Source organism: Nerophis ophidion, linkage group LG16, assembly GCF_033978795.1.
Source record: "Nerophis ophidion isolate RoL-2023_Sa linkage group LG16, RoL_Noph_v1.0, whole genome shotgun sequence".
Taxonomy (NCBI): Eukaryota; Metazoa; Chordata; class Actinopteri; order Syngnathiformes; family Syngnathidae; genus Nerophis; species Nerophis ophidion.
Genome location: NC_084626.1, coordinates 47611984 through 47635309, shown reverse-complemented (window position 1 = coordinate 47635309; position 23326 = coordinate 47611984). Strand labels below are relative to the sequence as shown.

The following is a 23326-nucleotide window of genomic DNA, read 5'->3' as shown; positions in this document are numbered from 1 at the left end:
CATTTAATAAATGTGGAAATTAATTGAACAATTTATTTTTCCAAATGAATAGTTGTTTTAAGTTACAAGTGATAAATGCTTATTTAGTGAAACAAAAGTAAATGTAAAACTGCCTCAACATGCATGTATTAAAAATGTATCATGAATTGTTTTTCATCAAATCGTAGCTTTTGAATGGTAACTATATGGTGCCCAAAGATGACCACCTCTAGTCATTAGTCTAGGTCCTGCCTGGCTTGCCTGCTCTGTCCCATCTCCAACACGCCCAGCCGCTAATACGCATGCACAGATGGGGTGGAGCGGGACAGGAAGTACCCCACATAAGCAATATAGGTCCGGTTGAATTTCAGAATAAAAGACTGTTTAATAACAGCTTACTTACCCATGTAGTCCACCTCTCTTTTCCTTCTCTAGTTGGACCTTCTATCTGTTATCCCAACCGACTATCTTAACCATTAGACACTAGTAGGATTATAAAGTGTGCACATATTCAATGGCTCTAATTTTGCCATCATTTTAAAAATTCCGATTGAGATATTTTTAGGCACATGTTTATTAAAAACAAAGATGACTGATTTGTTATTACATCTGTATTTATACTGTTTCTATGCCGCTCATTAGCCTGTTAAACACGTTTTAGTAAATATTAAAAACGGTTGTCCATTTAAAAGTAAGGACAGAAACCATGCAAAATAAAACAGGTATATTTTTTATGTGTAAAAAAACAAAAAAAAAAACAGTTGAAATAGCAATAACAACAAAACGATAAAACGACAAAGCTAAGTTGCTCAAAAAAAAAGAAGCATTTTGTGATAGTGTTTAAACAGCTGCACACTGATATATATTCAATTCCTCACATTTTTAGCCTTCTAATAGACTCAAAGCATACATTTTTATCATTGATTGATTAACATTGTATCCATCTAATACAGGGGTGCCCACACTTTTTCTGCAGGAGAGCTACTTTTCAATTGACCAAATTGAGGGGATCGACCTCATTCATAGATATAATTTATATTTATTTATTTATGAAAGAGACGTTTTTGTTAACAAGTCGAATGTGTTTAATGATAATACAAGCATGTGTAACACATATATATGTCTTTCTTTCGTGAAGACAAGAATATAAGTTGGTGTATTACCTGATTCTGATGACTTGCATGGATTGGAATCAGACAGTAGTGATGATAACGCCCACATTTTCGAATGGAGGAGAAAAAAAAGTCCTCCTTTCTGTACAATACCACATGAAAGCAGTTGGTTTTTGGCATCATATCTATCCAGCTTCCATACACTTTACAAGAAAAACATTGGCGGCAAATTCCGTACCTTGCTTGATTGACATTCACGGCACCCGGAGGTCTTGTGAGATGACGTTGGCTGCTGCAAGATCATTATTATGAAAAAATGACCGACAGGAAGGCGAAAAACACTTTTTATTTCAACAGACTCTCGCGCCATACCTGTCGTCAAAAGCCTAAAGACCGACTGCACATTTCCTATCTTCACAATAAGAGCCCTGCTTCATGCTGCCCGCGCTAACAAAATAAGAGTCTCGGAAAGCTGGCGTGCACAAGCGATCGCTCGGAAAGCTGCCGTGCACAAGCGCGTGAAGCAGGGCTCTTATTGTGAAGATATGAAATGTGCAGTCGGCCTTTAGGCTTTTGACGGCAGGTATGGCGCGAGAGTCTGTTGAAATAAAAAGTGTTTCTCGCCTTCCTCTCGGTAATTTTTTCATAATAATGATCTTGCAGCAGCCAGCGTCATCTCACAAGACCCTCGGGTGCCGTGGATATCAATCAAGTGACGTCTTGGTGAATACTGATGATCGATAATTTTTAGTTGTTTTTTTTTTAAAAGCCTGGCTGGGATCGACTGACACACCCCCCGCGGTCGACCGGTAGCTCGCGATCGACGTAATGGGCACCCCTGATCTAATAGATTGTATGTTTAATCTTGGGTGCTGTGTGCATGTGTGTTAACTGCATTGCAAATTGACTCTGCTTTAAAAAGTAGTTTAATTTGTGTAAACAAAGTTTAGCTGGCAGACTTTGGCTAACATAATTGAATAATTTTTTTTTTTACAACACTTCATCTGGCACTTGTTAGCTCGCTAGCAAAGAAAAGGATAACAATCTTAGAGTTCATTTGTCGGACATACCTTTTAATGCTGCCGTATCACACATGTAGTGCCATAAAAACAAGATGTGCTGTGCAGAATGCGCAAGGTATTCATATTTAAACAAGAGTAGGAGGAAATATTCCCACACTTTTTATCTTTGCACCTGCGATGTTGATGCGAGTGGCGGTACTGACTCACGTCCTCCAGAAAAACCTGAGTGATGATGTCAGGAGCGTGTCAACAAGTTTTATTGTCAACAATGCCAAAGAATCGTAACTACATGGCCAAGAAGTCTTAACGACAGGCCAGGAGGAAGTAAAATATGTTTTTTTAGCAGAGACATGAGCAAGTACTAGTATTGTGCTGCGTTCTCAATAATTTGTTCCTGAAAGCTACGGGTGTTGTGTTCTTTACACATAACATATCAATGGCCTTGCACAATCGCAAGGACTCTGGCTTTCTGGCTCAGCCTGAAATACCGCTGAGTGTTGGAGGAGCACAGAGCAAATGAATCCAACTCATGCAGCACATCTAGATATTAGTGGCTGCTATATGGAGTAAAAAAAAAACCCTCCGCTATATAGAAAGTTCATAACTTGACATTTCTCCGCAAGGCACATTTTGACTTGCGTATTTGTCCTTTCTGTCCAGGTGGGCATCCTGAACAGGCTGAGTGCAGAGAATGCAGATGAGTACAATTTTGTGCGTTCCTACGAGTGCTTCCAGCACAAGGGTCATACCTGCTTGGTGTTTGAGATGCTCGAACAGAACCTTTATGACTTTCTGAAGCACAGCAAGTTCAGCCCACTACCTCTGCGACACATTAGACCAATCCTCCAGCAGGTGAGACCACCATCTAAATGTCTTCGGGACCAGTGGTGATGCCTTGTGGTGTTCAGGTGGCAACAGCACTTATGAAGCTGAAGAGCCTGGGACTTATTCATGCTGACCTCAAGCCTGAGAACATCATGCTGGTGGATCCTCTCCGGCAGCCTTACAGAGTGAAGGTCATTGACTTTGGATCTGCGAGCCATGTGTCCAAGGCTGTGTGCTCAACGTACTTGCAGTCCCGCTACTACAGGTACCACACCTTCACTGACATGTTGACAGTTCATAGCATCAGCGCTAGCTAGTCCCCTCCAACATTTGCTTTGCTCTGCAGGGCTCCTGAGATCATTTTAGGTCTCCCATTCTGTGAGGCCATTGACATGTGGTCTCTAGGCTGTGTGATTGCAGAGTTGTTTCTGGGTTGGCCTCTCTATCCCGGAGCTTCCGAGTACGACCAGGTCAGGACCTGCAATTTGGGCTAACTGAGACAGAAACCTAATTTTTGTTTTTGTTTTTGTCTCAGATCCGTTACATCTCTCAGACTCAAGGCCTGCCAGCTGAGTACCTATTGAGCGCAGGCACCAAGACAAGCCGCTTCTTCAATAGAGGCCCTGACTCCAGTTATCCGCTTTGGAGGCTTAAAGTAAATGAAACCAGATCTTTCATTTAGATCTTTTGCTTATGTAGACAGTTAAGGAGTAATTACACAATCATTATATCTGCTTTACAGACACCATCAGAGCATGAAATGGAGATGGGCATTAAATCCAAGGAGGCAAGGAAATATATCTTCAACTGTTTGGATGACATGATGCAGGTACATATGTTCTTCTTTCATTTGCCTGGATGTGGGCAGGCTGTTCATTGTTTTCTAAAACAGAAGGTTGGAAATTAACAAAATGCATCAACCACTTGGCATTCTCCATCCATCCATTTTCTACCGCTTATTCCCTTTTGGGGTCGCGGGGGGCGCTGGCGTCTATCTCAGCTACAATCGGGTGGAAGGCGGGGTACACCCTGGACAAGTCGCCACCTCATCGCAGGGCCAACACAGATAGACAGACAACATTCACACTCACATTCACACACTAGGGCCAATTTAGTGTTGCCAATCAACCTATCCCCAGGTGCATGTCTTTGGAGGTGGGAGGAAGCCGGAGTACCCGGAGGGAACCCACGCATTCACGGGGAGAACATGCAAACTCCACACAGAAAGATCCCGAGCCTGGATTTGAACCCAGGACTGCAGGACCTTCGTATTGTGAGGCAGACGCACTAACCCCTCTGCCACCGTGAAGCCCCACTTGGCATTCTGAGATTTTATAAAAGTTAAAGTACAAATGATTGTGGGCTCAAATGGCTAAGAAAGTACTACCCAAAGTAAATGTAACACTGTCCTTGGACCATTTGGGCTTAACATTCAAATTTCTGTCGATAGTCACATCTTTAGTGGCTCCCTCGAGCTTTTTAAAAAAATGGATAAAGATGGGAGGAAAATATATATTTAGTTTTAATGTAGTTTCTGTAGGAGGACACACATGACATAAACCTTCCTAATTGTTAGAAAGGCCACTGTTTAACATGTTTGTCTGAGGAGAGTCTTTAGAGAGGGCCGTTTTGTCTTATTCATTTTGGAGGTCCTTGAACTCACCGTAGTGTGATGCAAGATGTATAACTTTCTCTGACGCTGCCACAGACGTGTTTTAAAAAAAAAAAATTTGCGATTCATGAAGGTATTACTTCAACTTCCAGCTGGTGTCTGTGCTGACATCTCCTGGAAATCATGTTCCTCAAAACACTGACTAGGTTATTTGTTTTGAAAAGGCTGAGCAACAGGCTTCCGTAGCTAGTCAGCACATAGTGTTGAGCAGCAGACTGGCCTTTTAAGCTCCATATGTGTTCCTACGTAGTTTGCTGGGTGTATAGTATTTCACCATCTCTGGGAGCTAGACTTATTGCCGCCTCAAAAGTGCATTGGAGCTCAAGTACTTGAGTGACTGGGAGGATTTTTGCAAAGCTGGATTTGATTGGGAACGCCCACATTTTGAGGTTGCTTCACTCAGAGTGGGATGACTGAACTAAATCAGGAGAGAATGATTCGTGGCTAGAATCTGTAGCTTTTTTCACTGAGGGCCCAAAGAGCGTGGATGACTGACAAGAGGGTTTACACTGGTTCTCTAATTCCGCTATAGATCAATAGCTACATAGCTTAAAAACTTGATACAGTTGCAGCTCCGTGTCGTTAATTTTCCCCTCATAGTTAATCAAGGCTGTATGATTAATACCCTGTTTGACCCATTTTGCAATCATTGTTTTTCAGGTCAATCTCTCAACTCATTTGGAGGGGACGGACATGCTGGCTGAGAAAGCTGATAGGCGAGAGTTTATAGACCTCCTGAAGAGAATGCTCCGTCTGGATGCTGACAAGAGGATCACACCTACAAAGACTCTGGGCCATCCTTTCGTCACAATGAGCCACCTCATGGATTATCCCCACAGCTCCCAGTAAGTACCCCTCAACTTGATTTGAAGGGACGGTTATTTACTAAAATGCTGCTGCTCTCCAGCGTGAAGTCTTGCTTCCAGAACATGGAGATCTGCAAGCGCCGGAGCACCTACGACAGCAACAAGGCCCTCTACTCCACAAATGCAGTCCCCAACGCTGCAGCAGGCAACCTGACTGTTACTTTCAGTAGCCAACTCAACCAGCATAACCAGGCAAGCACCTGGCTGCATTTCTTATATGTCAAGTGACTTGAAATGTATTCATGGCTGCGTGTTTACCAGGTGCCTTCTGCGGGGGGAGCGGTGCCTTTGCTAAATTACCAGCCAGCGCTGTACCAGCAGGCAACCATCAACATTCCTGGCCTGACGCAACAAAGTGTACCTATTCCAACACGTCCTGCTGGACTGTGTAGCCAGACGGAACCCTTCCAACAGACTCTCATTGTCTGCCCACCCTCCACAATCCAAGGTGAGGGATTCCAGTGTTCCACCAGATACAGTCAGACATGTTCTATGCTGCTTTTGTAGGGCTGTCCCAGTACAACGTTTTCACTTGCAGATATTGGAGCCTTGAGTGTTGACCAATACTGATATAACTACACTGACTGCTTCTACAGCAGGGGTGCCCATTACGTCGATCTCGGAGGGTGTGTCAGTCGATCTCAAGCCAGGCATTAAAAAATAGACATAAAAATGAGCAATCATCAATCATACCAAGACTTCACTTTCGTCAGTTGTTTGACATTCTCGGCACCCGAGGATCTTGTGAGATGACAGCTGGCTGCTGCGAGCTCATATTTAAGAAAAACATCACTAACAGGGCGGACGCAGAGAAACACATTTTATTTCTAGAGACTCCCTACCTACTGTCAAAACTCTAAAGACCGACTGCACAGTTCCTGTCTTCACCATAAAAGACCTGTTTCATCCTGCCTGTGCTAACAAAATAAGAGTCTCAGAAAGCGAGCGTGCACAAGCTAGCAAGCTACGGAGTTTGATGCCAATGTATTTCTCCCCCGCCCTCAGCGACCGCTTTCTCACTTGCTTGCCCACCCGCACATTCACTGACGTCACTCACCTGCTGCCAGACATTAAAGGGCCACACACATATGCTACTCTCATAACAAAGTGTTTAAAAACGAGTATGCAAGTTGGACAAATGAGATGCCAAATCCAACCACTTTCATGTGGTATTGGACAGAAAGGAGGACTTTTTTTTTCCTCCATTTGAAAATGCGGACATTATCAGCACCACTGTCTGATTCCAATCAATGCAAGTCATCAGAATCAAATACACCAACTTATATTCTTGTCTTCATGAAAGAAAGGAATTTATGTGTGTTAAACATGCTTGTATTATCATTAAATAGATAGATAGATAGATAGATAGTACTTTATTTATTCCGTCAGGAGAGTTCCTTCAGGAAAATTACAATTTTCAGCACAATCCCATTCAAGATCAGACAAACATTACAGGGAGACAGAACAGGATCGCTGACGGGTCTGCCGGCTTCCAGCGCCCCTTACAAAAAAGATGACATACAGGTAAACAAGGGGGGGGGAGAAAAAAAATAGAAGATTAAAATAAAATTAAAAAATCGGTCTTAGCCTAGGCCCTGGAGTGGGGGTGCAGACTGAGGCCAAGGGAAAAAGAAAAAAAAAAAAAAAAAAACCAACAACTCATAGCCATAGTACACATCCCTCTTCCATGTGGGAAGAGGGATGTGTAAACACCATTAACTTGTTAACAAAAATGTCTCTTTCATAAATAAATAAATATAAATCATAAATAGGAATGAGGTAGATCTCCTCGACTTGGTCAATTAAAAAGTAGCTCGCCTGCAGAAAAAGTGTGAGCGCCCCTGTTCTACAGCATGTAATAGTTCATATTTGATGTTATTTGGCCTTGTTCCACTCGTGTGCTGCCTCCCTTTTTCCACATTTATCCAACAACATCAGAGGAGTAAGCAGCGGAGGTCTCCGCTTCAAGTCCGGCTTCATACTCCTCCGTAGATATGTTTTAAAAGAGGCGACCACTTCTCGTAGCTTTGCGTATCGAAATTAAGTTTGTAAAAACAACTTAGTAAAAACACTTCAAGAGAGTTCCACTGATCAGCGACAGCACAGCCCGCCCCCCAAAAAGTTCCTGGTCGCTTGGAAAAGTCCCACTTATCTAGGAGGAAGTCTAAAAGCTTCCTAAAAGAGGTCAATCTACTTGGGTAGTTGTTGGTGGAAACACAGGGGTAAGTGGGGAATTTCCTTTTTAAAATTGCTGCAGTGAAAAAGGGCCCGTTTGTTGTTTTGTAGTGTGACATGTTGGAAAAGGTTAGATCAAATGAAATGACTGAAAGAACAGTGGTCGGTATGGAAATAGTCCCTTTATTACAGATTGATATCATTTCAAAGTTGGTTTTCAAGACACTTTGTGGTCACAATCATTTGTTGAATTAAGACTATGATGCAGTAAGTTGAATGACTCAAACTTTTGTTAATCGATACTTTCATCTACAATTCTGCATTAGAGACTTTGTGTGTGTGTAACGAATATGCAACTTTAATTATTTTATTTTTTTTTTATATTGAAAAATATTGTGTTTTGGACTTCAATATTGTTCAGTTAAGGATACTTATTACAAAGATGTGGCTTGTATGGTGTACATTGTAGACTGTAGCTCTTTGTAGCCATCCCAGTATAGTCTCCCATGTTTACCTTTTGTAAATAACTTGACTAAAATACATGAAAAGACCATCTTTGTGTTAGTGCTGAAAGATTAATTTATGATTGATTATGAAAATATAACTATAGATGTCAACATAGTGTATGTGCTGAAAGATTCGTTTGATTGTTACCTTTGGTAAAAACTTAACTCTTAGGTTTTGCTCACATTTGCTTTCTCTTATTTAGACTCGCCGAGTGGTAGCAATAATGTGTTTAAGAAACACAAGTACTCCATCCATCCATTTTCTGCCGCTTATTCCCGGTCGGGGTCGCGGGGGGCGCTGGCGCCTATCTCAGCTACAATCAGGGTAATACTTAAATGGAAATAATAAATGTTAAAAGTCTATCAAACAAACCTTTAACAAAGTGATCAGTGAAAACTCATGTATTCTTTGATTCTGCTCTCTTGGACTGGAGTCTGAGTTGCTCCCGTTGTTGTTTCCCACAATCTTGCACTCTCCCTCCCTTCTTGATAACCCTTCGAGAAACTCTGACGAAACTTTTATCCTTTTTGCGATTTGAACAGTTCATACAGCCAAGAACAACGTAAGCATAGAGAATTTTGGGGGGGGAAAGGCTAAATGGTGCCTAGTACTCATTGAGAACAGAGCTAGCTTGACCACCACAAGTATTTAATTTGCGTAACGTGAGCCGGATGAGATGTCAGTCAAATCCAAGCAATCAGACTGGTGTCCATATCGACCTAAGACACCCCTACTGGTTTCTGTTCTCTGCAACCACTTGGCGATACCATACATAATGCTGTGCATGTTTTCTGAAAATGATGTCCAGGCCTACAGTCGTCAAGCAAGAGCTCCAGTTTCCCTGTTAGGATGGATAACTCTGTACCAATGGTACCTCAGAACCAGCCTGCTCAGTCATTGCAGATCCAGCCCAGCATGCTCACACAGGTAAGAGTTTGCAATTATATTTAAACTGAAATGTCCAATATATCCCTGGTAATCTGTATTCCCAGTTGTTTGTCCCCTTTCTGCCATTGTAATGGTGACGCGGGCATGTGTGTTGTGAGATGTAAACGAGATGTGGTGATGCAGTGTTTGCTTCCTGCATCCACAGTTGGTAAATTGCTACATCACCACCCAAAATTACAACTCTGTGATGGCGATATTGCCATTTAGTCTGAAGGTGTGTGATGTACCAAATGTGGCATATGCTTGGTTTCGTTATGTTTCTGTTCATTACACTGTCACTTCATGCAAAGTCCTATCTATGCAGGGCTGGAGGCCAGGCTGCTGATCTCGTCTGCCTCCAAATCTGTGTTTCAGCTAAAATGAGGAATAATTTGGGACACATTGCAGTGTTTAGCAGTCCAGATGGGCATGCACAGCTGCTCTCTACATCACACAACAACCCTGAAGGACATTCTAACACTATCCCCCCACCCCCATCCTCCAGGGTTCCTGCACCCCACTGATGGTGGCCACCCTGCACCCACCCTCATCAGGCATAGCCTCCCAGTATTCTCTACCAGTTGGGCTGGGCACCGGGGTGGGCCGGCCCACCCTTTTGGAGCACACAGCCACTGTGCTGGTAAAGAACCACCTGTAGTTTTCCACTACAAATAACGCCAGTCTTTCCTACTTGCCTTTCTTTTCATGTGTTTGCTGCGTCCCTCTACCTTTGCACATGACATGGACTTATCTCAAATGTATGTCCCCGTTTTAGACAAGCATGTGATTGTTTTCACTTATCAGTTAGAATGTTAAGGTTGGAGTCGACTGGACTTCTTGTACCCCTGCTGATGTACTTGTATTTGTCATTTTAGCCACTAAACACATGAGCTCCTCGTCCTGGAGGGGTCTTCGCCTCCTTCCACTCACTTTGACATTCTCTCCCCGACTCTTTCCCCATAGGTGTGCTTAGGGCATGGAGCGCATGTGTTGCCGAGTTGCTCTGCGCTTTGCTTGCAGCTTCTCATGTCTCCCCCTCCTTTCGGTTTCAGCACAGGAACATGAGCCGCCAAAGCGCAGGAAAATCCTTACATTCTCACTCTTGACACGTTCTACGTTCCAGCCCACGTGGCATGCTTATTATCCCCAAGATGGCTTGCCATGGGCGGTGTGGCTGAAGTGGTAGAGCGAGCCTTGGCAGAATCCATACTGCTACCAGAATGAATATGTTTGAATGTTGGGTGGCGGTCGGAGCCCGAGCAGCTGCGGGGACAAATGTAGCTTCCCGCCATCAGGGAGTGAATGAAAAATGGCTTCTCAGATACATTCTTAATATTATTTCCAGCCGACATTGTCATCGTTAACAAAACAACTAACTCTTCTGTTTCTTCTTTAACAGGCATTATTTGTTTTTGTTTTTTTTGTCCTGATGTGTTTGTGCTTTGCATGACTTCTTGTTGAATTGTTGCAGGGCAATGCTAAATATAACGGAATGGCTTAGGAAAGGTTGCCGGCTTCTCTAGCTTTGTGCTTTGCCTGCAGCAGAGATTGCCTTTGGATATATTTCTCCGCATGGCTCACTTTGCCTGACATGGTCTCTTGTGCGCCCGCTCACAATACCTGGACTGAAATGTGCCGTGTCGGCTCTTTCTTCTAGCAGGCCTGGCCCACTGGAACTCAACAGATCCTCATCCCATCATCTTGGCAGCAGGTCCCGGGCGTGGCCATTCACAGCGCCGCTCACCAGGCAACTGTTGCCGAGTCACCACGACAATCCCATCACTTGGATGCTGCTGCTCAGCAGGCACACAACTGGAGGTGTGTCCTCCAAGACATCTTCCATTGCATGCTTCAAATGACATACTTATTCACATTGTTGATCAACAAAAATATGGGGACGATAGAGCGCTCGGATATATAAGCCGCATATATTAAATATCAGAAAAAAAATAAAAAAATAATATATATTAGCTACACTGGACTATAAGTCACAGATATATATTGTGTAAATAGTTATGTACACACAAATTTTGTCAACGTTTAATTAAATACCTTACCTGTTTCCAAACGGGGTCTCTAACACGGCAGTAAAATGGCTGATATAACAAAACAGACCCCCTAGCTGCAGAAGCTAGCTCTCCAATCAGCACACAGACACTTGTAAACATGTTAGTGTAATAGCTAATGCTAACAATGCTTGCGTCATTACATTGCAAGAGCAGGTACAAATTTGCATGAAAACACTCTTACAGACATCACACACGGGTCGCTTTAGTAGATAATTTTTTGTTTGTTATATTGTAAAACTTACAAATGTTGCTTTGAATGAAGAATCCATACCAGTGAGATGGAACGGCACATGTACTTCCAGTTAAAAGCTCTAAACAGAAGGGCACTGCAGTTAATTGACTCGTCCAAAAGATTGCGTCATAGCACAAACAATAACACACCTTTTTAGAGTCTTTGCTATTTGCATAATGGCCGTCAGCATGTAAAAATTCATAGCCACTGGGTTCGGAGTGTGGGGGAAAAAAACTGCAGTCCGGAATTTACAGTAATTAATTTCAATCAAAGTGAACAGAAATTGGCAAGCAAATTTGAAGTATTTAGCTGTGATGTATAAAGGTCAATACGAGCTGATTTAGCTTTCCCAGACTGCAGTGTTGTTGTACACTAGATACCCAATTGATGTTTGTATGGTAAAAGGACTTTATATACCTGTAAGAACTTTTACACCGTCACCTCATTCAGTGAAAAGAAACATGTTTGTATTTAGTGTATAATTGATCTGACTTTTGGACCCTGACAGGAACACAGCACAAGCCAAGACTCAGCCAGAGAGGAAGAAGGTCAAAGCAAGACGGGGAGAGAACAGGAACAGGTTTGAAATTACTTACTTACAGATTTAACTATTGACATAACAACATTGTTGTTATTTTGGGGATGATGGCCTTTCTGTCAAAAATATTGGTTTTGTCATAATGGGAAAATGCAAAATGTGCAATATTTCTTAAAAAAGAAAAAAAAAATCAGTTGCCAAGTGGAATATTTGCGGTTGGGTAATTGAATAGGTCAAAAATTCATGATATGGATTTTGATACAGTAGATGAGTAAGATTATTTTAAAAGTGCCCTCTGAGTATGTAACTGCCCAATATCATTTCAGCATTTCAATGGCAGTTAAATGAGTTTACGCTCATGGTAAATGGGTTGTACTTGTATAGCGCTTTTCTACCCCTTTTTAAGGAGCCCAAAGCGCTTTGACACTATTTCCACATTCACACACTGACGGCGGGAGCTACCATACCGTTGTGTCTTACCCAAGGACACAACGGACGTGACTAGGATGGTAGAAGGTGGGGATTTGAACCAGTAACCCTCAGATTTCTGGCAAAGCCACTCTACCAACTTCACCACGCCGTCCTCATCAAATTTCTGTGAATTAACCTCCTAGGTTTCTGGCGCCATCTGGTGGTTAATGGGTGCAATTACACTAACACAAAGGCCTAGTGAAATGAGATGTTCTTATTTAAACGGGGATAGCAGGTCCATTCTATGTGTCATACTTGATCATTTCGCGATATTGACATATTTTTGCTGAAAGGATTTAGTAGAGAACATCCACGGCAACTGGAGAAAAGCCCTGCCTCTACCGGAAGTCGCAGACGATGACGTCACATGTTGATGGCTCCTCATATATTCACATTGTTTTTAATGGGAGCCTCCAACAAAAACAGTTATTCAGATCGAGAAAATGACAATTTACCCATTAATTTGAGCGAGGATGAAAGATTTGTGTTTGAGGATATTGATAGTGACGGACTAGAAAGAAGAAAAAAAAAACGCGATTGCAATCGTGTTGCATTGAGACGGATTCATATGTTTTTAGAGACATTTACTAGGATAATTCTGGGAAATCCCTTATATTTGTATTATGTTGCTAGTCTTTTAGTGAGTTTAACAGTACCTGATAGTCGGAAGTGTACGTCCATGGCCGGGTGTTGACGCGCAGTGTCTCGGGGAAGTCGACGGCAGCTGTACGGGAGGCACAAGCTCAGCTGATATCCGGTAAGAGGCGACTTTTTAACCACAATTTTGTCACCGAAACTTGCTGGTTGACATGTAGTCGGGATCCATGTCCGCTGTGATCCATAGTAAAGTTTCACCTCCGAGAATTTTAAACAAGGAATCATTGTGTGTTTGTGTGGCTAAAGGCTAAAGCTTCCCAACTCAGTCTTTCTACTTTGACTTCTCCAATATTAATTGAACAAATTGCAAAAGATTCAGCAACACAGATGTCCAAAATACTGTGTAATTATGCCGTTAAAGCAGACGACTTTTAGCTGTGTGTGTGTGCAGCGCTCATATTCATAACAGCCCGTGACGTCACGCGTACACGTCATCATTACGCAACGTTTTCAAGAAAAAAGTCCCGGGAAATTTAAAATTGCAATTTAGTAAACTAAAAAGTCTGTATTGGCATGTGTTGCAATGTTAATATTTCATCATTGATATATAAACTATCAGACTGCGTGGTGGCTAGTAGTGGGCTTCAGTAGGCCTTTAAAGTCTTGTTTTTTAACCGGCAAGGAGAAGATTCATTTGGTACTCATTGAAAAGGTGTAGTAGTATTCCAGGAGTACAGTCTGTTAAAATAGCAGTTACAATGGCAGTAAGAGTTCTTAAGAGAAAGCTTTATATTTGTCCTATTTTAACAACATTGCAATTGGAAATACAATTCTTTTTTTTATTAAAAAAATACAAAAGAAAAGCTCCCCAAATGTCACGTCAATAATGTTCATACTGAACAATCACATAAGATAGATAGATAGATAGATAGTACTTTATTTATTCCGTCAGGAGAGTTCCTTCAGGAAAATTACCATTTTCAGCACAATCCCATTCAAGATCAGACAAACATTACAGGGAGACAGAACAGGATCGCTGACGGGTCTGCCGGCTTCCAGCGCCCCTTACAAAAAAGATGACATACAGGTAAACAAGGGGGGTTGGGGAGGAAGAAAAAAATAGAAGATTAAAATAAAATTTTAAAATCTGTCTTAGCCTAGGCCCTGGAGTGGGGGTGCACACTGAGGCCAAGGGAAAAAAACAACAACAACAACAACTCATAGCAATAGTACACATCCCTCTTCCATGTGTGTAAGAGGGAAACATCAAACATCAAAGAACACATAGGACATTAAAGCAGCAGATACAAGCAGACACTTCTACATACAGCTATGAATAAAAAGTAAAATAAACATATCCACTGTGGTGGCCTCTGCGGTGTTCCACGCCATCGTCCGCTGGGGTGGAGGGAGCATGGCCAGAGACAGGAGCAGACCCAACAAAGCAACCGAGACAGCAGACTCCACTCTCGGCCAGTGTCCAGTCTGCATGGATGAGCGAGGATACGTCCAAGGTGACTGAGGTGTCCGACACCTGCTCACCCAGCCAAGACACCGCGAAGCCTCTCCGTCCCAGCGCTCAGTGCTAGCTCCGCAGTCCTGTCCCCTCATCCGCATCTCCTCCAGTACATCCAAACAGACTCTGGTGTAGCAGAGACCCTGCAGCTGGTCTCCATGGCCAAAAGGCTTCTTAGTCAATGTGTCCAAATATCAATTTGCAGATTATCACGATTCTTATTCGTAACAAATTCTTAATTGATTTTTAAAAAAATCTAAAATGTTTTTTGTTTTTCAATCGGTCCTGTGCAGCCACTCAAGACAGATCATATAGTCGATGTAGATGATCTATGTTTGCTCTTAGAGGTGGGCCAAATAATCCATTTGTAGATGCATTGCTCTTCATGGAGGTATGAAGTTCCTCATAGAGCTGGCACCCAATGTTTCAAAAAAGTTTAGATTTTAAAATGAGAATCCTTTTTAAATGGATTTATTTTTTTTTTGAATGAAATGGTGACCCCAAAGATTCACAGCCCTCATCACTAATGATGTACAATATTACAACATACAAACAAATGTCCATCATACAATATCATTCTCTTTTGTTAAGAAAAAGAAAAATTGTGTGTATTTGTATGTGCATATGTATATAAGAGAGAAAAGTTTTAAGAAAGCACTTCTCGCAATATAAAATGCCCGACATCAGGATGGGGCGGTTTAGCTCGGTTGGTAGAGTGGCCGTGCCAGCAACTTGAGAGTTGCAGGTTTGATTCCCGCTTCCGCCATCCTAGTCACTGCCGTTATGTCCTTGGGCAAGACACTTTACCCACCTGCTTCCAGTGCCACCCACACTGGTTTGAATGTAATTTAGATATTGGGTTTCACTATGTAAAGCGCTTTGAGTCACTAGAGAAAAAGCGCTATATAATATAATTCACTTCACTTCACTATTACACAGCACACTAGCTTTCACTCAACACTGACTTAGTAGTCATATCTTCTCCAACTATGTCATATTTGACTGTCAGGAAGCTGAGTGTGTGTTTCCTTCCTTAGGGGTATATCCACGGCATCGCTGCTCAGCACTAACTGTGTGACATCATCCAGCCTCATGGCCACCTTGTCGCAGCCTATTGTCATCTCTGACACCCCCAGCCCAGCAGTCAGCATCATCACCATCCACAGTGACACAGACACAGAAGACGAGCGCAAGTTTCACCCTGCCAGGTGAGTGTGTGATGATTTGCCCACTACTGACTTGCCCACTAATCCCTGTGTCCATGGGCACAGTGTGGCACTGGGCCAGCGCACCAACGTCATCAGCTGCGTGACCGTGCACGACTCGGACTCCTCCACAGCCAGCCCGCTGACTCCGCTTCCCCGCACGCTACACGCGGCGTCCTCTCGCCAGGCCAAGTGTCTGGCCGTGGTGGCGCCTTCCGTCAAAGTCCACGTGGCAGCTTCACGGAGCCGCCCGGAGACCGGTGAGGAGTGTGCCCGTTTCCTTGGCCGGTGAAGTGGAAGTCGTGCTAGTGAACACAAGTTACTCTTTCAACCCCCAGTCAACTACATGAAGCCCAAGAGAAGCTCTAATCAGCAACCAAGCAGTTCAGGGGAGAACCTGGAGCGTCACGGACTTATGCTGAGCCAGTCACGTCCACTGAACCTCAGCCAGGTGAGCCACTGACATCTTCTACATAGCCTTGATTTCCTTCTCTACACCCAAGTCAGCAAAGGGTCACGATTTGGTATCAACATCCTTTCCAAAATGGTCAATTTCATTGACAATAAATCCATCCATCCATCCATTTTCTACCGCTTATTCCCTTTCGGGGTCGCGGGGGGCGCTGGCGCCTATCTCAGCTACAATCGGGCGGAAGGCGGGGTACACCCTGGACAAGTCGCCACGTCATCGTAGGGCCAACACAGATAGACAGACAACATTCACACTCACATTCACACACTAGGGCAAATTTAGTGTTGCCAATCAACTTATCCCCAGGTGCATGTCTTTGGATGTGGGAGGAAGCCGGAGTACCAAATCAATATTTCAAAATCCTGACGTGTTGTATCGTTGTAGTCTTATGACAGCAGAGTTGACCAGACCTTCGCCAGCACAACAAATAAGCTAGCCTAGCCAGCCGTTAGCTTAGCATTTGCTACAACATGTTAGCCTCCAAAGACATGGATGGATGGATGGATAGTACTTTATTGATTCCTTCAGGAGAGTTCCTTCAGGAAAATTAAAATTCCAGCAGCAGTGTACAGAGTTGAGATCAATTTAAATAAAAGTAAATAATGGGGGTTTCAATGGAAACAAAAAAGAGAAATATTACAATGAGAATAAAAACTAAAAAGCAACAATGGGAATAAAAATATAACAGTAAAATAAGAATATAACAAGACAAAGTAGGCAGTAGTGACCATGTTATGAAAATGTATTGCACTGTTATTGTTTTGCATCCCCTGTCATCCTAGTACCCTTCGCCCCAGCGAGGAGTTGTACAGTCTAATGGCGTGTGGGACAGATGAGTTTTTGAGTCTATTAGTCCTGCACTTGGGATGAAGCAGGCTCCTCTGGCTACTGATAGCGCTATGCAGAGGGTGACTGGCATCATCCAGGATGCTCACTAGTTTGTCAACAGTCCTCTTCTCTGCCACCGTTGGACATGCACCTGGGGATAGGTTGATTGGCAACACTAAATGGTCCCTAGTGTGTGAATGTTGTCTGTCTGTCTGTGTTGGCCCTGCGATGAGGTGGCGACTTGTCCTGGGTGTACCCCGCCTGCCGCCCGATTGTAGCTGAGATAGGCGCCAGCGCCCCCCGCGAGCCCAAAAGGGAATAAGCAGTAGAAAATGGATGGATGGATGTTAGCCTTGTCCTTCAGTGGTAATAATACTTGTTTTCTCCAATGGAGATGCAGCTCAGGGATCGGCTGATTGGCGCCCATTTTTGGCACTTTGACGTTTGTTGACATCAGCCTTCATTTTTCAGTATAGGACAATGACAGAAATACATCAGCAGATACAATATATAGTATTACAAATAGTGATCTTTTTTGCCGGGTATTCCATTTTTTGGCATTCTTTCCTTGCTTCTTTTCCCTTTCCTCACACGACAAGCCTCTTCCGGGCACGGGCTCATTAAAGGAGCACAGACAGTTTTTGTCTTTCTCCATTCAATGAAATAACAGGAAAAAGCCAAAAATCCCCGCTGTGTAAATGGACAACTAGGAGACTCCTATAATACGTGAAGAAGAGCAGGCAGCAGCTCATTTCTGTAACATTGAGGAAGAAATGTCAGCCAACTTAAAAAATGTCCCACCTAAAAGTTACATCAAGGAGCGCAGAATTAATTTTATTTGAATCTTTGCTGTATTTAGAAATCATCGTATTTCACATCACTGGGTTTCCTCTACTCTGCCAAGATACCTGTGGCGGTGGGGGCGTGGTCACCGTGACTTCAAGTCATTTCCATAATTTGCTATGATGGTCATTTTTTATTTAAAAAGGCTCAACATATACATTTAAAAACATATCTGTTATGAATAGTTAGTATTAACATATGTTTTATTGTTTTCCCATATGCTGCTTTTTGTTGAGATTTTTCATGAGTTCTTTTTTCTGTATTATTATTTTTATAAACAAGCTATAAACAAATCTAGCATATTTTCTGGTGTTATTGTAAAATGTACTGGTGTTTAGAGACTACTTTTGTCCCTCCTGACTAAAAAGGCTGCAGCCAGCATGACGTCACACTTGCTTGGCGCTGTTCTTTCACTTTCCCTCTGTAAGTCACCATAACATCTGCACATTTTGTAGATAGATGGTTGTCGTTCCAGGTATATCTGCAATATAATCAAGTCATCACAGAAATGCTGACAGCGCTCCAGACAATGACGTGCATTTTGATTACATTTGGTTTTAAGCGCGGTTTTCGGTGATCAAAGTTTTTTTTTCCGTGAATACGTTTTCGGTACATCACTTGTCAATAGTGCGCAAATAGTAGGCTATATCTATCAATTCACACTGTAACCACCAGCTAATTTTTTATGTTGGTGTGGTTTGGATTTGACGTCGGTTATTCCATGGACACAAACACACCGTCCGTGTCTGGAAGGTGATTGGTGTAAAATGAGGAAGTGTTGTTGTGTGTCTGGGGAAGCACAGACTCAGGAGACGAAAATGTTTGCACAGGAGTTAAAACCTGTTGGAATTGTGCCGTTTGTTATCGTAAGATTGGTAAGAAAAGTAAAAAAAAATAGTCAGACTTTGTGTGGTAATTGTGCCGTTTATCGTAAGATTGGTAAGAAAAGTTAAAATTTGTGTTATTATTTTTTCTGTCTTTGTTTCCAAGTAGAATAAAAACAAGCCTTAGTTTCAAGGTGTGGTGGTAATGTAAAATCCGTGGCGGTGCGCCACATTCAACGACATTAAGAGGAAACTATCAATCATACTAACAAATTTTGCCCTACGGTTTATTGACCTACAAATTATTGCTGATGAACGATATCATTGGCGTTATTTTTCTGAGCGCAATTAAGCACTGATGTAACGATACATAATAATAATGGCTGTGTATGTTTTCCAATGCAACAAGTTGTATTCGTCATATGGTTTAACATTGTAAATAAAATAAACATATTTCAATGTCCGAGTTAAATAAAAATCCCAACCAAAAGCAATAGCAAGTTAAGGAGGGGCTTCTGGTCGGACGGCCAGACATATACGTGTGTACCACTGTGACTTGTGGAGACATCCCACACGACTAGAAGTTTCCATAATGGTTTCCTTTTGTGACGAAGGTCCAGCCCATGGTGTCTTCATCTCAGGAGCGTGCAGTGGTGTCCCACACGGACTCGTCCCTACGCCGCCAGCAGACCTTCGCCCCGGCCGTCTCCGCCTCGCACTACAACTTCCCCGAGGTGTCGGCGCTGGCCTCGGCGGCCGGGCCCGGCCTGTACACCTACCCGGCCTCCACCGCCCTGTCGTCCGCCTCTCAGGTCATGGAGCAGCTGCTGGGCCGCGGCACCGCAGCTGGACATTCGCCCTCCGCCTATGCAGCAACGTACACCTCCTCCTCCTCCAGGCGAGACTCGGCCGGCCGCAAGGACTCGGTCAGCAGTCTGCTGCACGGCCTGCCAGCGGTCTACCAGCAGCAGTTCGCCGCCGCCTCTCCGTACGTGAGCGTGACTCCGCGCGCCGAGGCCTACGGCGCCTACCAGCTGAGCCCCAGACGCCTGACGCAGTACCCCTACCTATAAGGTCAGACGCCGTCACTTCTTCCTCACCTTTCCAAAATGATTTGCCATCTTCCATCAGCCACTTTATCCTGGCGTTGGCGGTGTAAGAGAGACTCTGCTCCTTCCACAAGCCACTCCAGGCCACTTCCTGTCACCTGTGAACTTTGATTTCCCCACACTAATCCTGTGAGTTCCCATGTTTTAGCTAACCTAAGAATAGCAGATATGTCAGTAAGGTAGCAGACATTTAAAATGTTAATTTAAGTGCACGTGTGATAGTGTGTTCATGTAGTGTTGTACTTCTTTCCACCTGCATCAACTGTAGGCTGAAGGCCATGTTTCCAGTCTTATTCTCTAGGTTGTATTCACCCCACCTCATGAAATGTGGAGGGCCCTCTGCCAAAAGCCTGCTTTCACTTGGCAGAGTTTCTCAAGAAGATTTGACAACACCAGTTCGCAGTCACCACTTTGTTCATTTTTAAACTTTCTTCATATTTAAGTATTATCTTGATATTATTTGTGTTTTATCTTCTTTCAGAGTTCTTATAAACGCATTTTGCTTCAAGTCTTTGGTAAAGCACCAACTCTGCCAGTCTAAATAAAAGAGAGCAAAATGTAGACAACAATCATAAAGGAATCTTTAAGCACATGCACAATGTTTACATCTATAGTTATATTTTCAATAAAGATGGGGAAAAGCACGCTACTCGTAAACGGCCCGTGCTGCAACAACAACAAACAAGGCTGTTAACACATAGTTAAAATATAAATACAACTTTAACGATGCATGATTTACCCAAAAGCGTCTTGATACCAATGTCCTTGACCCACCAGTTGTAGACCTCCAAGTTTCATCTGTTTTGTGGTGTAGTTCAACATGTCTTGGAACGCCACTGACAGATATTCCCTGATATCGCGTGAAAAATCTTGTTGTCGTAGATTTCGTTGCAGAGTTTCATTTTAGGCTGCTATTTGCCTTCAGTGGTAAGATCTAGACCCCTTGCGTACTCTGCCTGGTTTGGTGGCCCACCACTTTGTTGAAGTCCCGTGACTGAATACAACCTATTGAGGATACTTCAGATATCTTGATGGCAGTTTTATCCTTACGTTTTAGAAAGTGTCCCTGTTTGAGGGAGGCCTATTGATGCTTATATCCTCACTGCTGAAGGTGACAAGGAAGGCAGGAGTCCAAAATAGCAGAGAAAAAGCTCCTCTGTTGCAGACTGCAGTGACTGTGGCTCCATGTTGTTTGTTTTGTCTTGTATTGTCGCAGTACTTAACTGTCATTTCACCTTATTCTAGAAGTTCAAAATGCTACTTGTTAGGACTAATTCAGGGAAATGTTTCTGTTCAGAAATCCACCATCACTGTTTGCAATAAAATAACCACAAACCCCAAACTGTCTTAAGACGTGTGTGTGTTGTCATCTTAGGAACACCATCAAGTCTAGGAAGGCATGATTCATCCAAAACAAACACAGGCACTACCACAACAGTAGCTTATCTCTTTTCTCTGGAAGGAGCAATACTTCCTTCGACGGCACGTGTTACGCTTCCTCCTGTAAACATTATCGCACAGTCATAGAAAACCAACGTTCTGTTGATCACTCCCGTGTGACGTTCTTGATAGGATCAAATTGTCTGAAAGGTTTGCAGTACTTGTAAGTAACACATGATTTAGTGACACATAATAGAAGAAATGGAGAGTTATTAAGCAAGTAGGAATGTACACTTAACTTTTTTGAAGTACAAATTAATTCATATCAGATGATGTTATTCCATTAGAAGAAGGGTGTCCAAACTTTTTCCACCAAGAGCCCTCGTTTATTGCTGTGAATGTTTCCGGACACGACTGCGATAAATGAATTTGTCATCATATACATCGTCGATTCCGCTATGTTTGTTTTCAGTGACGGCCGTGATGCAAGTACTTGTCATGGAACACACGCAAAGACGTTTAAAAGGCGTGTTATTGTTTGTGCTATGGTGCCATCTTTTGGAGCGGTCCGCTCTGCTGGTGAAGGCCTTCAGCTCTTTCCTGTTGTTTAAAGCTTTCAAACAGGTAGCAGAAGTGCCCTAGACCAGTGGTTCTCAACCTTTTTTCAGTGATGTACCCCCTGTGAACATTTTTATAATTCAAGTACCTCCTAATCACAACAAAACATTTTGGGTAAAGAAGTAAAATACAGCACTATGTCATCAGTTTCTGATTTATTAAATTGTATAACAGTGCAAAATATTGCTCATTTGTAGTGGTCTTTCTTGAACTATTTGGAAAAAAAGATATAAAAATAACTGAAAACTTGTTGAAAAATAAACAAGTGATTCAATAAAGACTTCTACACATAGAAGTAATCATCAACTTAAAGTGCCCTCTTTGGGGATTGTAATAGAGATCCATCTGGATTCATCAACTTCATTCTAAACATTTCTTCGCAAAAAAAAAATCAATATTTATGGAACATGTCCACAAAAAGTCTAGCTGTCAACACTGAATATTGCATTGTTGCATTTCTTTTCACACTTTATGAACTTACATTCATATATTTTGTTGAAGTATTATTCAATAAATATATTTATAAAGGATTTTTTGAATTGTTGCTATTTTCAGAATATTTAAAAAAAAATCTCACGTACCCCTTGGCATACCTTCAAGTACCCCCATTTGAGAACCACTGCCCTAGCGTTTCTACTCCTATGGATTCTTCATTCATCGCTCCGGGCAACGTCTGTAAGTTTTGCAATATAACTAAAACCATGTGCGATGTCTTCAGGAATGTTTTCATGCATATTTGTACGCGCCATCGTAATGTAATCAAGCCAGTATTGTTAGCATTAGCTAATTTGCTAACATTTTTACGAGTCTCTGTGTTAATATTATTAACTTGCAATGGCATTCTTTTTGTATTGTTTCACTTTCACAAATTTCTCAGTAAATCCTACAAAACGTCACCAAATTGAGTCTATTTGGAGAGCTAGCTTGTGCAGCTAGTGGGTCCAGGACCATGACTTCTGTTTTGTTGCATCAGCCGTTTTACTGCCGTGTTACAGACACCGTTGGGAAGCAATGAAGGTATGTAAATACACATTTACAGAGTCTTTGTGTGTAAATAACTCATCTCACAACCTGTTAACACTATCTGTAACTTATAGTCCGGTGCAGCTAGTATATGGAAATATGTTGTTTTTTAGTTTTTACAGACTGGATGTTATTTTACATGAATATTTATGAGCTTTTTTTAAAGCATGCAGTATAAAGATTATACAGCAGAGTTAAATAAAATTGGTTTAATCATCTTGAAAAAAATCAACTTCATACATGCATAAAGACAGAAAAAAGTTAACAGCTAAGAAAATAAGAGTAAACATTTAATACAAATGAGGGTTTATTGACCGTGATGCACGACTGATATTACTACAAGCATGACTTTTTCCTGTGCAAAAGAAATAGAATATTCTTCAATGGAGACAGATGTGCATGAATCAAGGCGGTCCACACTTTAGTCCCCTTTATTGTTTTATGGTTTCAAATTAATGTTAAGCGACAGAGAGCGTGTTACTTTCTTTATGAGGTTTGCACTTCCAAAGCTGACAG

The 23326-nt window shown here is 42.3% G+C and overlaps 1 protein-coding gene across 3 annotated transcripts in view; it reads left to right on the top strand.

Moving 5' to 3' along the window:
• hipk1b (homeodomain interacting protein kinase 1b) overlaps positions 1-21131 on the top strand; it is a 28418-nt gene extending 7287 nt beyond the window's left edge. The window contains exons 3-18 of one of the 3 annotated variants that reach the window (XM_061875358.1): positions 2774-2965; positions 3022-3203; positions 3285-3408; positions 3474-3593; positions 3681-3767; positions 5271-5455; positions 5518-5668; positions 5738-5924; positions 8967-9085; positions 9591-9725; positions 10743-10903; positions 11895-11966; positions 15546-15716; positions 15780-15973; positions 16052-16164; positions 19295-21131. In XM_061875358.1, coding sequence (XP_061731342.1) covers positions 2774-2965; positions 3022-3203; positions 3285-3408; positions 3474-3593; positions 3681-3767; positions 5271-5455; positions 5518-5668; positions 5738-5924; positions 8967-9085; positions 9591-9725; positions 10743-10903; positions 11895-11966; positions 15546-15716; positions 15780-15973; positions 16052-16164; positions 19295-19753 — 2652 coding nt within the window. In that variant the 3' untranslated portion in view covers positions 19754-21131. The remainder of the gene's footprint in view (positions 1-2773; positions 2966-3021; positions 3204-3284; positions 3409-3473; positions 3594-3680; positions 3768-5270; positions 5456-5517; positions 5669-5737; positions 5925-8966; positions 9086-9590; positions 9726-10742; positions 10904-11894; positions 11967-15545; positions 15717-15779; positions 15974-16051; positions 16165-19294) is intronic. The other 2 variants (XM_061875360.1, XM_061875359.1) reach the window with 2 other exon arrangements.
• Positions 21132-23326: the final 2195 nt, after the last annotated feature.